The following is a 15057-nucleotide window of genomic DNA, read 5'->3' on the forward strand; positions in this document are numbered from 1 at the left end:
TTTGTAGATTAAACTGTCTTTAGTGTGTTGGAATTGTTATTATCATTATTTTTCTCTCTCTCTCTTTTCTTTAGAGGGGAAGGGCTGCTGAAAACCACTCAGGATTTATTTCAGCAGTCAGAGGTAATGAACAACCAAAAGAGAGTTCGCAAACTACTTTCAAGATGCTGTCAGCAAAATGTTTTAATTAATTCCTGGAACAACGTGAGGTTCTGTTAGCAAAAACACCGGGCAATTAAACCATGGGGCTTTTGGGTTGCCTAATGAATATAGCATTTTTTGTCTAGGTTAATATTTTCCCTAAACCTTATTCCTCTTAGGTATCATTTATAGGTGGGGGAAATCTAATAAGTACATTTGTATGTATCTTGAGGGTTTTTTGTTTTTTTAAAAGGATTTCCGTATATGTGAACTGTGTATTGATTGTAATTTTTGGAGCGGAGAAGAGAAGTGGGGCTTGCTTCATTCACCCCCAAGCTGATTTTTAATCTTTCCTCCCAGTTTTATTCTGGTGGGAGACAGTAAGAATATTGCTGTGTTGCCTTCCATATATATATCGTTCAAACTATGGACATGTGATCCTGGATATACCCGTGCCTCCATTTCTCTCTTGGAGCAGGTCTATTCGAGTCTGCAGGTCAGGATAGGCTACAAGGAAAAGGGAGGGGACTGCAGACAGCCAGTGGGTGTATTATTAAATACACACACACACTCTCTCTCTTACACCAGTGTATTTATTTTAAGTGAGCTGTCTCTCTTAAACAACAGTATTTTACAGTGTATTCCTTTTGAGCTGCATTTGACTTGTTCAATCACCAACAGGTTTTTAGGCCTGTTGTTGAGAGTAGGACCTCCCCTCGTCTCTTGTGTTGACTGTTCTTTAGGTTTGCATTTAACTTCTCCCCCTTCTGACTTAGGCCTTTGCTGCAGAAGGACTTAAGCTCGCCTCGGCACTCCTTGAATTTTCTAATCAGGTACCGTACAAATTCCAAATGCGAAAAAAAGTTGCGTTAAAAAATTTCTGTTCATGATGCTTCCATGCCTGGTTTCTAGCCTTTTCCCCTTATATAAATTCCGTTGTGTTTAGCTCTCCTATCTTAGAGGCATCTATGTGTTCGTTTCAGCTGGAAGATGATGACAAGCCATTGGTTCTACAGGAGATTGACAAAATGGTCCCTGCGTATCAGCAGCTTCAGGTAACAGCCAAAACCCCTGTTCAGGGTAAAACTGCAACTTTCACAAAGGTAAGCTTCTTAATAAATTTTCAACAGTTTTGCCAAATGAACTTGCGTTTTCAATCTTCTCTTTTTTGTAGTCGAAGGAAGAAAACCTAATGTTAGTCATGCCGAGAGTAGACTCAGTGAAATCAGCCTGCTTTGAGTATGACTAATGTTGAGGATCACACATATTATTTAGTTGTGTGTGTTGAATAGAGCAGGCAGAGGTTGTATGGTGCTATTATGTCGCTAAAATTAGCCAGGTCTCAACTTGGGAGGCCACTTTACAATTATACGGTGATGCTTAAAAACAAATCGTAGCCAGACAAGCCAGACAAACAAATGTGGTGCTCCAAAAAGTTTCCTTGTTCCAACAAAGAAATAGGGGTCCTTGTAGAAAGAAATAGCACCTTGTAGAATGTATGCTCAGGCCTGTTTTAAAAGGATGTCTGATGTAACACAGATACCATGAATGTCTTCTTTTTAAGCTCACTACAAAGTATTCAGCATATTGCTTGCTTCCCAACCATAAAGAAAACAAAGATGCCTGTTTTCCTTTCTCAAAAGTAATAATAAATGGTGCACAGTCTTAAATTTGTGCATTTTTTAAAAGAGAGAGGTTACCTTTTTAAGGACTCTCCAAAAACAATGCAAAAATCACCTTTAAGGCATTGAAAAAATGTAACCGGTTCATTGCTTGAAAGCCAGACAGCTAGTTCTTTGATTAAAGCCTTTCAATCCAATTCAATCCTGCAAGAGAGCAGTTTAAGAGAGTTGGGACCATGCAAGTGTGCTATTGTATTCTTGTTCCTTTAATTAAGGCTTGTGCAGGAGAACTTCCTACTGGATTGCGCTCGTTATCCTTAAAAGGTGACTGTGGAGGGAATAAATCGTAGTGGAATTTGAGCCACTAATAAATGTGTTTGATAAAAGGGCGAAAGCAATTTTCACAGGCAGCGTTCATGAACTCTTTTGTGATGCCCAGATTTACTCTGTGTTTAGGTGGACGCGTGTATTCACAAAGCAAAGTATAGTCTCGATCTGCTGGCCCAGGTTCTTCCGCTTAGCTGCAGGTTACTAAGAAAGGTGAGTGGGCATGCACACATCATCTCAATGTAGCAAAAAGAACCCATTTCTGGATGGAGCAACAACTTGTATTTATAAATTACGTTTATTGCAGCACAGAGGAGGAAATGACTATCTTAGAGCCCATCATCTCTGGAGAGAAAATGGCCTGCAGACCGTAGCAAGAGAAAGCGGTGGCCTGGCTGGGAGAACAGACTCCTTTGGGATAAAGTCCTTGGAACAACACGTAGCATACCTCAGTGTTTTGGAGAACAAACCGTTCTAAGGCGCTTTTTGGGAACAAAAAGATTTCCATATGAGAGTTTGTACACTAAGCCTCTCCTAATTGCTTTCTTTTGAGAAAGGTGAAACCAGGATAGAAAAACCTCTTGTAACCTTTTCACATCTAATAGATGTCATGGTACTTGGCAGTTAACAAAAGCGACACACAGCTTTAAATGGCTGCATATTTTTGTAAAATGAATATGTTTTTGTTCACTGTTAATATGTACCGCTATTTTTGTAATCCCGTGCATTTATGAATGTCTTACTCTACAACCCCAAAGATGCTGCTATAGATCTTTATGCACATGAACTGGATAGTCTTTTGATATGCTACATTGGGGGGGGGGACTACTGGTATTTTGTTGTTTGTTTAATAGTCACCACTAAGGACGCTGGTCTGAAAAGAGGTATTGTGGAAGAGTGTTTTTGAAAAGGGAGTAACAGATGGGACTAGAATCTATCCCCCTCCCTCCTAAAGTGACCTGCAAACAGGTTCTGTTGCTACAGATCCCACTTTGACCTTGAGAGGAGGAAGGGAAAGAGGCAGGCAGTCTCTTTAAGGGCAAGATTTGGTCCCAAAGTCTCCAAGCTGCTGATATCTTCTGAAAGCATTTGTTAGTTACAAGAAAGCTTTAAGGATAAAAGCCTTCTGAAAACCTCACTCTTTTAAAAAAAACAAAAACACCAAATTTACCAACTTACAAGGCTAAAAATAAAGGTTTTCGTTAGTGCTGATGAAGCCAACTAGTTAAGAGCTTGTGTTTGTCTTGTTTGTTTTTATAGTACGCTCACACAGAGTCAGTAAAATTTGTGTCGTATGCTCTGAGCAATTTTATCAGAAATATCTCCCAGGGAGTTTAGAGAGATTTCCCTCCCTAGTGAGTGAGCTTAGGACTGCAGCTTTAAGTGTAAAATTTGATCCTTCAGTTTTAGGTAGCTAACAAAGGTTATATAATTCCACTTGGAAATAAGTTGTAGCTGTTAAAACCAGTCACTACAAAGAGGGCATTACTTGTTTTGTAGAAACTAAACATTCTTCATTCTTGTTTGAGATGTATGTATGTATGTTTGCTGTAGTTATTGAAGTGCTCTGGTCTGAAGTCTCGCTATTATTCAACCCCTATTTAGAGTCCTGCAAACCTGAGAAACTTAGGCAATGACTGATGTGGCTGTGGTTAATTTCTCCTTTTTATTCTCTTACCTTAGGATAAAAATTAGACATTTAATGGCAAAAATTCCCAATCTCATTTTACCCTGATGTGCAAAGTATGGAATAAGGGCTTCCCTGCCATTTATTTTCTGTCCTTGTCACCTGCTTGCCTCTTTTCTTCTGCAACGCCAGTCCTATCCTGAACTCTCAACGGAGGCAAAAAGCTGGTTGTGTAGAAAAGGGGCAAGTGAGGAGAAAGGTTAAGCATCCCACTCAAATTACCATGTGACTGAAAAGGCCGAATTAGCTAGTGAGTGTCTAGTCATTGCATTAGCTACCATCCGCAATATTTCGCTCAGGTGTACATTTGAACAATAAACTCTTCCAAATAACAAACTTGTTAATGGTAGATAGATGCCACTCTGTCAAGATTTAGTCTTCACTTTATTAAGTGTGAACTGATAAACTATAGGTAAACAAAACTTCTGTTGATACTGGAAACACGGTTGTATTTTGGCAATCCCCCTTTAAATGCCACAGTCAAAATTAAGTTCTCTTGAAGTTCCACTGATATCACTGGAGATTTAAGTACTCAGTTGACAGTTTGTTAATAAAAAAACCTTCAGAGTGCTTTTTTTTTAAATTGCTTGCTTGCGCTGAAAAAGAACAAATTCTCAGACCTGTTGCTATTTGAAACTCAAAGCATTTTTATTCAGTTCTCCTTTCCGCGTTAAGTACGAAAGCGGAGAAGTCACTTTATTGTGGGGTATACTGGAAACAGTCTTGCTCAGTTCATGCGACTGCTAGTGAAATGAGTTCTCATTCTGTGCATCTTATCAAGAAATGGAATTAAAGCGTTTTGACAAAACATCTTCGTATTCTTTCCGCGTCAAAAGTCCCTGAGTTACGCTTTTGCTTTCTTCAAACTTTGGCAATACCACTGCTATGTACCCATCTGTGGAAGGCTAGAGGGAAAAAACGAGAAGTAAGGAGACAAAAAGTAAGAGAGAGAATGCAGGAGGAATAGAAAGGCTAAGAGCTAGCTTAAAATTCTGACCTTGGCTTGCAGCAGAGGTGGACTGTCCAGAATGTTTTCATTCACCTCTATCAATCTCCCTCTTATACAGCTGCAAAGAATTTCCAGTTTAGTAAACTCTCAAATGGTAGGAGCAACGCAAGGTAAACAAAAGTCTCCTGCTTACCTATATATGGTATACTCTTCTCCATCTGAGCAGAAAACTCGGCACAAAGGGGAAAGTTCTGTTAGGAACTGAGCACCCTGGGGAGAAGCAGAGGTTATACAAATTAAGAGTCTGAGAAAAGGAAACTCTGCCAGAGCCTGGCAGCTTTCATTGCCAGCAGTAAAAATCCAGGGACCTTGTTTTATTGTTCTGAACAAAAAACTTCTAAATTAAGCAAGATGCCGTTTCCTTCCTTAATGTGGACAAAACTGATAGGCATTAGATTTTGAATGCAAGGAAACCCACGTTCAGATCCAGGGCCCTTTACGAAACCCATTAGGCTGCCAGTATAAACTTACATCTATTGTAACCTAACATTAAGCCTTGGGGATGGGGAGGAATGATAACATGATTTTTGCTGATGACACCCTTCTCCTTCAGAGAAATGCTTACAGTGGTGGCCAAGTCAATTGACACCAGGATTAGAAATTTTTTTTGGGGGGGGGCTCTTCTTTGGTCTCTGCAAGCAACTTGTGGTTCGTGGAGACAGTAGACAAAACAGCAATGGATGTGTCTCATTCCTTGTACAGTATTCTGGCTCCAGAGATTTTCACACACGCCCCTCTTGAGATATGCAGAAGACATCATCGCACTTCAAGGACAAAGTCTAGCCAGGCCGAAACAATTGAAGTTGAAACAGAGCGGGACTGGTGGAGGATGTGTTTTGGAGAGGGTTTTATGAGAAGATAGAGAGGCTTAGAGCATGGGTAGGCAAACTAAGGCCCAGGGGCGCGATCCAGCCCAATCACCTTCTAAATCCGGCCTGCGGACGGTCCAGGAATCAGCGTATTTTTACATGAGTAGAATGTGTGCTTTTATTTAAAATGCATCTCTGGGTTATTTGTGGGGCCTGCCTGGTGTTTTTACATGAGTAGAATGTGTCCTTTTATTTAAAATGCATCTCTGGGTGTTATTCGTGGGGCATAGGAATTGATTCATTTTTATTTTCAAAATATAGTCCGGCCCCCCACAAGGTCTGAGGGACAGTGGACCGGCCCCCTGCTGAAAAAGTTTGCTCTAGGCCCCGACTTTGTTTCAGTAAACCTGAACTGGCATTTAGTAACTGGCAACCTGGCCTCCCTCTTGTTCTCCTTCTAGCAAGAATATGGGAGGGAATTCAAGTATGATGGATCATACCGACAGGCAGAGACCCTCTTCTTAATGCAATCTAATCTCCCCTAAGTCACAAGAGGAAAGAAGCCGCACAGGTCACTAGGAAAAGGGAAGATGGGCTTCTTTCACACAAAATAGCTTCATAAATACATTTGCCAACAAGAGGCACATACTATTTTAGTGTATGGGACGCAGGTGGTGCTGTGGGTAAAAGCCTCAGTGCCTAGGACTTGCTGATCGAAAGGTCGGCGGTTCGAATCCCCGCGGCGGGGTGCGCTCCCGTTGCTCGGTCCCAGCGCCTGCCAACCTAGCAGCTCGAAAGCACCCCCGGGTGCAAGTAGATAAAAAGGGACAGCTTATTGGCGGGAAGGTAAACGGCGTTTCCGTGTGCTGCGCTGGCTCGCCAGATGCAGCTTTGTCATGCTGGCCACGTGACCCGGAAGTGTCTCCGGACAGCGCTGGCCCCCGGCCTCTTAAGTGAGATGGGCGCACAACCCTAGAGTCGGACACGACTGGCCCGTACGGGCAGGGGTACCTTTACCTTTACTATTTTAGTCTATACCATGTTAACCCCTCTCTGTAAGTACGGATAGCCCCCTTACAGATAACAATATTTTAAAAACAGTTCCTCCTCTAAGTCCAGCAGAATCGGTGTTTTTTAAAAAAAGAATTCTTGCTAGACAATCACACTAAAGCCAAGTTAAAAAATGGAATGAGACATACCCGTTTAGACTTCCCAGAAACTTTATTTTGCAGCCTGCTGCAGTTGGCACTGATCTGGTAACTAATCCTCTCAATGGATTTTCCTTTTTGAAGAAGAGGATGAGCCTCTGCGAGAGTGACAACACAGATTCTACAAGAAAAGAGGTTAGAACAATGAACTGCTTGGATTTCTCCTCTGGAGCCAACTGCTAGGCAAATTGCTGAATACAGTAAATTATGTTACTTTGGGAAGTCCCGCTTTCTTATGGATGAGTTACTTCGACGAAGCCAGAAGCTTTCTCAAAACAGTTTTCCAAAAGTACAAAAAAATAACCAGTAAAAAAATTAGGTAGGGAAACATTTTAAAGTTACAGGGTATATCCAGCTAAATTAAGCTGCAAAAATTCTTATGTGTAGTAAACCTATCACTTCTGTTTATAAGAGCACGTTTTTGCCCTAAAAGGCCTCAATCCAGTGCTGGTTGCAAATAAGTCAATGCACATCTTATTTTTAAAATACAACGTAGATCAATTGCACCATCCCGTAGATGTGCGCCTGACTGCAGCTAATCTCAGCTGCCTCAATGTTCAGGCAAGAATCTCTTTAATAAGTAAGACCTATTGAGCAAATCCTGTGCTCATTTACTTGGAGTGACCCCCCGCCCACTGAACACAAAAGCAGTTCCAAATAAATGGGCTGCAAAAAGGCTTACCTGTTAGAATGCTGCAATATGCAATGGTCCTCACATGGGTTACCTTTGACATCTGTGGAGGAGGGAATTAACCATCAAATAAATAACTTTCCAGACAAAAAAAACATGCAGAGATGAGGTTGGGTGAAATTAATTGAAATTATATAAACACACTTCTTGGTCCAAGAAGCTGACCATTTACCGTATTTTTTGCTCTATAAGACTCACTTTTTCCCTCCTAAAAAGTAAGGGGAAACGTGTGTGCGTCTTATGGAGTGAATGCAGGCTGTGCAGCTATCCCAGAAGCCAGAACAGCAAGAGGGGTTGCTGCTTTCACTGCGCAGCGATCCCTCTTGCTGTTCTGGCTTCTGAGATTCAGAATATTTTTTTCCTTGTTTTCCTCCTCCAAAAACTAGGTGCGTCTTATGGTCTGGTGCGTCTTATAGAGCGAAAAATACGGTATGTTCCTATAGCAGGGGAGGCACCAACAATGAAGTGTGGCAAGGCTAAAGCCTGGTTGAGAGGGGATTAATTGCAAGAAATGCAGTTGCATACAGTTCTGCTACAATCCTTTTGTTTTTAATTTCATAAAATGTATAATTTATTTAAAAATGATTGTTAAAAAAAAGAAGAACCTCAAAGCGATTTACCAAAGGTAAAACAGTAAAATCAAGAAAATTTCACAACCCTACTTTAAAACAGAGAAAAGCTAAAACACTAAAACATTAAAATTACCGCAACCTCGTAAGCATCTGGGTAGGCCCCAAAAGGAATGCTCTTAGCAGGTGCCAAAAAGGCACCTTCTTGAGTTCAATAAGCGGGGAGTTCCAAAGTGTAGACACTGCCACACTAATCAAGTTCTGGGCGTTATGTGTCTTATATTGTTTTTAATGCTGCAAGCAGCCCAGGGACTATGGGCTAAAGGATGCGTAATAAATAAATCAGTAACATAATAGGAATCATGGGATCACAATGTAACTCTTCATTTCAGAGTACAGTGGTACCTCGGGTTAAGAACTTAATTCGTTCTGGAGGTCTCTTCTTAACCTGAAACTGTTCTTAACCTGAAGCACCACTTTAGCTAATGGGGCCCCCTGCTGCTGCCAGAGCACGATTTCTGTTCTCATCCTGAAGCAAAGTTCTTAACCCGAGGTACTATTTCTGGGTTAGCAGAGTCTGTAACCTGAGGTACCACTGTAAAAGGGATTGGCCTTGGAAGAGGTGGGTCCGGATGAGGCCAGCCCAAGGCTATGCACTGCTGCAGTTCCAATTACATAAATTACTATGACTTAGAAAATCAGAGAGTGAGTCAGTTACTACTGTACTAGTGTGCATGTGTGTCTGTGCATCCTATAAAGCAGGGATGGGGGTCTTGCAGTCCTCCAAATGTTGGGAGTGGAACTCTTATCATATGGTGTGGCAGTGCCCGCACTTTGGAACTCCCTGCCTATTGAGATGGAGCCAGGCATTTTGCTGCATAGCCTTTTTGCTGCCTGCTTAAAAGCACCCCCCTTTAAGGCAGTCCTATCCAGATGCTAAAGGATGCGAGTGGCTCTGTGGGTTAAACCACAGAGCCTAGGGCTTGCCGATCAGAAAGTCAGCGGTTCGAATCCCCGCGATGGAGATGAGCTCCCGTTGCTTGGTCCTTCTGCCAACCTAGCAGTTCGAAAGCACGTCAAAGTGCAAGTAGATAAATAGGTACCGCTCTGGTGGGAAGGTAAACGGCGTTTCCGTGCGCTGCTCTAGTTCGCCATAAGCGGCTTAGTCATGCTGGCCACATGACCCAGAAGCTGTACGCCGGCTCCCTCGGCCAATAAAGCAAGATGATCGTTGCAACCCCAGAGTCAATCACGACTGGACCTAATGGTCAGGGGTCCCTTTACCCAAGATGCTTCAATCGAGGCAGTTTTAATCTATTTTTGTATTTTAACTTTCCCATGCTTTAAAGCAGGGCTTAACATTTTCCTCGATTTTATTGTTTCATCTTTTTTGCTTTGGAGGGGCTTTTCCCCCCAATCAAGCGGGGTTTCATAAATTTTAAATAAACCCCCACTAGAACCACTTATCATGTCTGCAAATTCGACCCCCAACCCCCATCTCTGTTGCAAACCCTCCTTCGCGCTGGATCCATATTTTATCTTTTTGCAAACCGCTCTGAGCTTTGTTTGGTGTTTTGTTTTTTTGCAATCAAGCGGGGTTTCGTAAATTTTAATAAATCAAAATCCCACCATCCCCAACCATGGCTGCAAATCCCCCATCTATGGTTGCAAATTCTGCTTTGGGCTGGACTTGCAGCCCGGAGAAAAGGCCGCTCGGGGAGCCACCGGCCCGAGACAGAGCTTCCGCGGCGCTTCTGCTGTTGCAACTTTACCGGGTTTGTACCAGCGGGTGAAGTAGCGCTCCGTCACGCCGGACGGGGCCGCCGCCGCCATTGGCAAGAGCGCAAGGGAAACGAGCCCGTCCCGAACCTGCAGACACGGTCACCTTTAGGACCGCGCGGACGACGCGCACCGAGGCAGGGGTGGAGGGGGCGGAGCCAAGGGCGGCAACCCGGAACCGCCTCGCGCCCGGGCATCCCCCCGGCAGAGATAGGTAAAAAGAGTAGATCGGTGCATCCATAAGGAGCTTCCGGGTTCGCATCGGCCAGTTTTCCCCATAGAGTTGAATATTATTTTTTTAAAATCGGGATTTTAGCGTCGCTGCGGTCAGGCAGAAGCTAGCCCAGACCCAAGCTGGTGCACGCTTTTCCTAACCCTATATTTCGCGAGAAATGTTCGTGGGAGGGGAAATAATAAACCTCCAGCAATGCTACATTTTTAATGCCAAATGCAGATCGTTCTGAGTTGCGGCAGAGAAATAAATAGCTTACCAGCAGCCTTGCAGTGCAGTCCGTTATCCGTATTGCAGGTTGACAGGTGAGGGCACTGAGGTTGGTTTGCGTTTCTGGTTTGGAAATGCAGCACAGAAACTCCTAGCTCTGATCCCTCCCAGGTTCAGAATTCAGTTGCGTCCAAAACTGCATTGCTCTCCGTTGACTGGCTGGCATACAGGCGCGCTGCATTTTTTAAGTGCTCGAAAACTCAAAAAAATCACGAAATAAGAATCGAGGCTTGTGAGCAAAAACTCCTGCCTTTGCTGCGTCCTTTGAGGGAGGATTGCGGTTGCTGCCCCAAATCACAGCTAACACTGGCTGGGTTCACTGGCCGCTTGACGTTTAGTTAAATATTTAAAATTCACATCTCTATCTTCCATCACTCCCTGTGGAACGCCCTCCCACCAGATGTCAAAGAGAACAACAACTGCCAGACTTTTAGAAGACATCTGAAGGCAGCCCTGTTTAGGGAAGCTTTAAATGTTTGATGTATTACGGTATTTTAATATTTCTTTGGAAGCCGCCCAGAGTGGCTGGGGAAGGCCAGCCAAATGGGTGGGGTATAAATATTATTATTATTATGATTATTATGATTACTATGATTATTATGATTATTATTATCTTCCATCACTCCCCGGCCCCCTACCATCGATCAACCTAACCAACCAAAAGGCAGAGGGTTGCCGCGTTGCCTCCATTCTGTCAAGCTTAAACCAGGGGCGGATCCACTATGAAACTAATGAAGCTTAAATTTCAGGGCCCCTAATCGCAGTGGGGACCCCCCCCCAGCGACTTTAGTCCACATTGCTTAAACGTTTTGGGTCTAGTAGACTCAATTTGAGTCGCACAACTAAATTTCATCTATGTTGTATGCTGTAAAAAAAACTGCCCTTTTCCCTTATGGGGTATCCAAGAGCCCATATAGAGTCCTTACATAGGTTCCCTATTGGTAGGAGAAGGTAACAGAAGCCAACCAGAGAACATTGAGAAGCAAAGCAGCTAGTAAGCTTGATCTTTATTGAACTGTAGCAACAGGGTGCTCCCCTCACTCGCAGGAGAGGGAGAGGAACCCAGAAAAATGGCACACAAGGCCATATAAAGACTTTTGAAATTGTCACCCTGTAGATCAAGACCACCCCCAGAAACATCATACATACATCTCAGAAGAAGTGTAACTTAAGACCACCCCTCAGATACATCACACCTACATCACAGAAAAGGCGGTCTAAACAGAAATTTGAATGTCGTTTATCTCCTGTCTGGCAGGTTACTTGATTGGATTGCCTGGGGAGCCTGGCCAATCTTTTGTAATGATAAATACTTAGTTCCTGGACCATGTCACAGGCTCACACCCTATTCAAACACAGACATACCCTTAAGACAGGATTTGTGAAGGAAAAGACAATGGGGAAGCTTTTCCACTTTGATCTTGCAGAGAAAACATTTGCTCAGTTTAGGAATCAAAATGTCTTCAGGTCGGTCTTCCTGTGCTGATCTATGTACGTGCAGTTATGAACATTACCATATATCTAAGACCTCAAAATTCCTATCACAGTATATATTTCAACAATCCCAACGCTTGAGTCAGTAGCACAGATGTTGCAAAGGCATGGTGATCTGTTCTGAAACATAACCCCATTGAAGAAGGCAACTGGTTACCTAGACCTCATTGCTGGTTGTGAGGAGGCCCCCATGACAGTTCAAGCTTCAAGGCCCCAAAATGTAGGTCTGCCCCTGGTTTAACCATAAAATTTCCCACATTCTAGTAACTGTCCACAAAGTACTTTCCACATGCAGAGGTTGGATGGCCACCTATCATGTATGCTTTATTGGAGTTTCTTGTATAGCAGGGGGTTGAACTAGATGACACTCCATATCACTTCCAACTCTACAATGCCATGACCAAGGTGATATTTTCCTTTAATTTTTACATCTGCTGCATGGTATCGTCCGCATTAAAAATCAGTGAAGTTCACTTCTCAGCAAATGTGCACAGAAGTAGCTATTAGTCTGGGTTTCTTACTGAAGTGCCCCTGCTAAGAATGTGCAAGGATATCCTGTATGCTTCCCCAAGCTGGTGTCCTCCCGATATTCTGACTACAAGTCCTATCAGTTGTCCCATGGACTTTTCAGCGATTATTGGAATTGTAGTTCCAAAAAAAATTATGAACAGCAGCAGCTTGTGGGAGGCTTCTCTACACACTTTCCTGATTCATGGGCAAGTTGCAAATATCTGATGTTCTGTGACTCTAAAATGGGACTTCATGCTTAAAAATAAGGAGCAGCTACGTTGTTTCAGCAATAACTATTTTTTAAAAAATCTATCATGGAATTAAGAGCTCAGACTAATTACTTAACATTCAGCCTCAGTGTTGCAGGAACCCCCCCCCCAATCATTCAGCTTGTACAAACTTCACACACACACACTCACATTCACACACTACATACACTATGCTTCTGTTATAAATTCATAGAAAATCAACCATACATCGGATTTGCACTGTTCCACTTTTATTTTACTCCATGAAGGAAGGACTACAAAATGGGGAAGGTTTGATACAGGGCAGCCATAATCCCTTGAGCATACCAGCACATACACAGGAGCCCTGCCCAGTTGCTATGCCAACCCTGATGGTCCTAGACAGAAGACCATCAAGATCACAAAGAACTTGCATATGGGAGTGGATTCAGCACGGACTGGAACAAAGGACAATAATCAGCTCTTCCCTCTGGGGGCAGGAAACTGCAAACTCCCCTCTGTCACCTGGAAAGTACTCATGGGGAGGGGGAAAGGGGGAACCAGCCAGGTGACAGGACACTCAGGTTACCACAACTCGTCCCTCAACCCCTCCTTTCTGTGATGTAGGTGTGATGTATCTGAGGGGTAGTCTTAGGTTGGACCCCTTCTGTGATGTATGTATGTTTCTGGGGGTGGTCTTGATCTACAGGGTGGCAATTTCAAAAGTCTTTATAAGGCCTTGCACACCATTTTTCTGGGTCCCTCCTCTCTCCTGCGGGTGGGGGGAGCACCCTGTTGCAACAGATCAATAAAGGCCAAGCCTACAGGCTGCTGTTTTGCTCCAAATAATCCTGGTTGGTGTCTTTTGTCCAAGGGAACCCTCAGATTTTTCCATTAACATCAGTAAGTAAAATATTCACCAGCTTCTAATATTAAGAAAGTAATTCTAGAACATGGGAGAGCCGTTTCCTGACAAAGCAGAGTGGTGATGCCAGAAGCATTCAGAATGTGCACATTCTTATTTATTAACTTATGACTTACCTCACTGGGGCGAATCTACATGAAGCATTTGTGCCTGAAAGTATGACAAATTGGAGTTAATGACGCCTCTTGTGTGAAGCTTATTTCTCTTCTGAATCAGTGCTGTCAAATTTCCAGTTCTGAGGATAAGCTTCTAGATGTGACAAAATGTGACTTTAAGCAATAAAGTATGTAGGCATGCATAAGGAAAATGCTCATGTATTTAAGTGGTATGCACACTGAGTGTGATTTATAATCACACAACACTAGGCAGTTATGTATTTTCTTTTCTAAAAACCTTGCAAAGATGTAATGTCTCAGCACAGCTCTTCTGCAAGAAACTCTGAAACCCATCTTTTCTCAAGCAGGCAACATGTTACTACCCAAGTTAGATGACTTCCCCCTCCCTAATAAAATTATTTCTACTTTGACATTTGGCTTTAAAAGGCATTTCCCTGGAATTCCGTCCTAAAATCTCCATGTGTAGGACATGGTTGAGCTACATTCTTGTGTAACCAACTGTTTCACAAGGTTCTCAAAGTTCTGTGTCCCCTTTTTGCTTTGGGAAATTAAATCAAAATATCCTCTTAGGTTTCTCTCCCTGCCCAAGAGCTGGTCTGAAAGGTTGTGTAACTTTGATAGCAAAACTCAGGCTGTTACCAGACAAAATGAACATCCCATCAGACTTTTTTTTTTTTAAAAAAAAGAGAGACAGGAAGGAGATTCTTATGTAAAAGGAGTCTGCCAGTTAGGAAAAATTCCCTTCCTCAAATCCATCATCATACCCCTTCTTTATGATGTTCCCAATGTTGAAAGTGCTGTTATTCAGATAGGAAGTACTGTGCAACTTTTCTTTTTACTCTTCCTGCCACCACACAAGAAGAGTTAGTACCCAAAACTTGACTGAAGCAAGCAGCACTACATGTACAAATTGCTAGCCAGTATGGTAGAGGTGGAACTAAATAGCAGCTGTTAGTTGAATGAAGGCAGGCTACTAGTTCTATAGATATACACCAATTTCATTATTTTGAACAGAAAACTATTTTACAAAATATCAATCATAGTGGGGTGGGAGAGCTCACCTGTTTAAACACACAGGAGTCATAGCCAGGAAAGAGATTATAGCCCAAGATGTAGGAGGAGACACCACCCTTTTCTAGACCAAAACAATCATTTACCTTATAAAAACTATTGCAAAAGCTATAATTGTGCTTATTTCTTCAAATAAACGCTTCAATCCGTTTAATTTTAGTATCCAGTTCAGTAGAAAGGATTGTACTGGACTTGAACAAAGAAATCCTGTATCTAAATCCACAACTATCATCTCAAAAATGTTTTTATCAGCCTTACATACACACATAAAATCAGAGTGTATTGTGCAGCAAAGGCTTTTTTGAGATGGATAAAGGACTGTGAACTAATTTTTACAAGAGAAAGTGCTAAAATATTGATATTTGAAACT

At 42.5% G+C, this 15057-nt stretch overlaps 2 protein-coding genes across 3 annotated transcripts in view; one reads left to right on the forward strand and one right to left on the reverse strand.

The window, feature by feature from the left end:
- CTNNAL1 (catenin alpha like 1) overlaps positions 1–4354 on the forward strand; it is a 58541-nt gene extending 54187 nt beyond the window's left edge. Inside the window, exons 15-19 of one of the 2 annotated variants that reach the window (XM_053397193.1) lie at positions 75–123; positions 918–974; positions 1125–1244; positions 2220–2303; positions 2398–4354. In XM_053397193.1, the coding sequence (XP_053253168.1) occupies positions 75–123; positions 918–974; positions 1125–1244; positions 2220–2303; positions 2398–2568 (481 nt within the window). In that variant the 3' untranslated portion in view covers positions 2569–4354. The remainder of the gene's footprint in view (positions 1–74; positions 124–917; positions 975–1124; positions 1245–2219; positions 2304–2397) is intronic. The other variant, XM_053397194.1, reaches the window with a different exon arrangement.
- Positions 4355–4400: 46 nt separating this feature from the next.
- Positions 4401–10119, reverse strand: ABITRAM (actin binding transcription modulator). The gene is given in 7 exon segments (XM_053397200.1): positions 4401–4682; positions 4775–4844; positions 4920–4996; positions 6795–6924; positions 7486–7537; positions 9836–9936; positions 9938–10119. Coding segments are annotated over 7 exon segments (726 nt in total). The 5' UTR covers positions 10105–10119; the 3' UTR covers positions 4401–4553.
- Positions 10120–15057: the final 4938 nt, after the last annotated feature.

Source organism: Podarcis raffonei, chromosome 7 (assembly GCF_027172205.1).
Source record: "Podarcis raffonei isolate rPodRaf1 chromosome 7, rPodRaf1.pri, whole genome shotgun sequence".
NCBI lineage: Eukaryota > Metazoa > Chordata > Lepidosauria > Squamata > Lacertidae > Podarcis > Podarcis raffonei.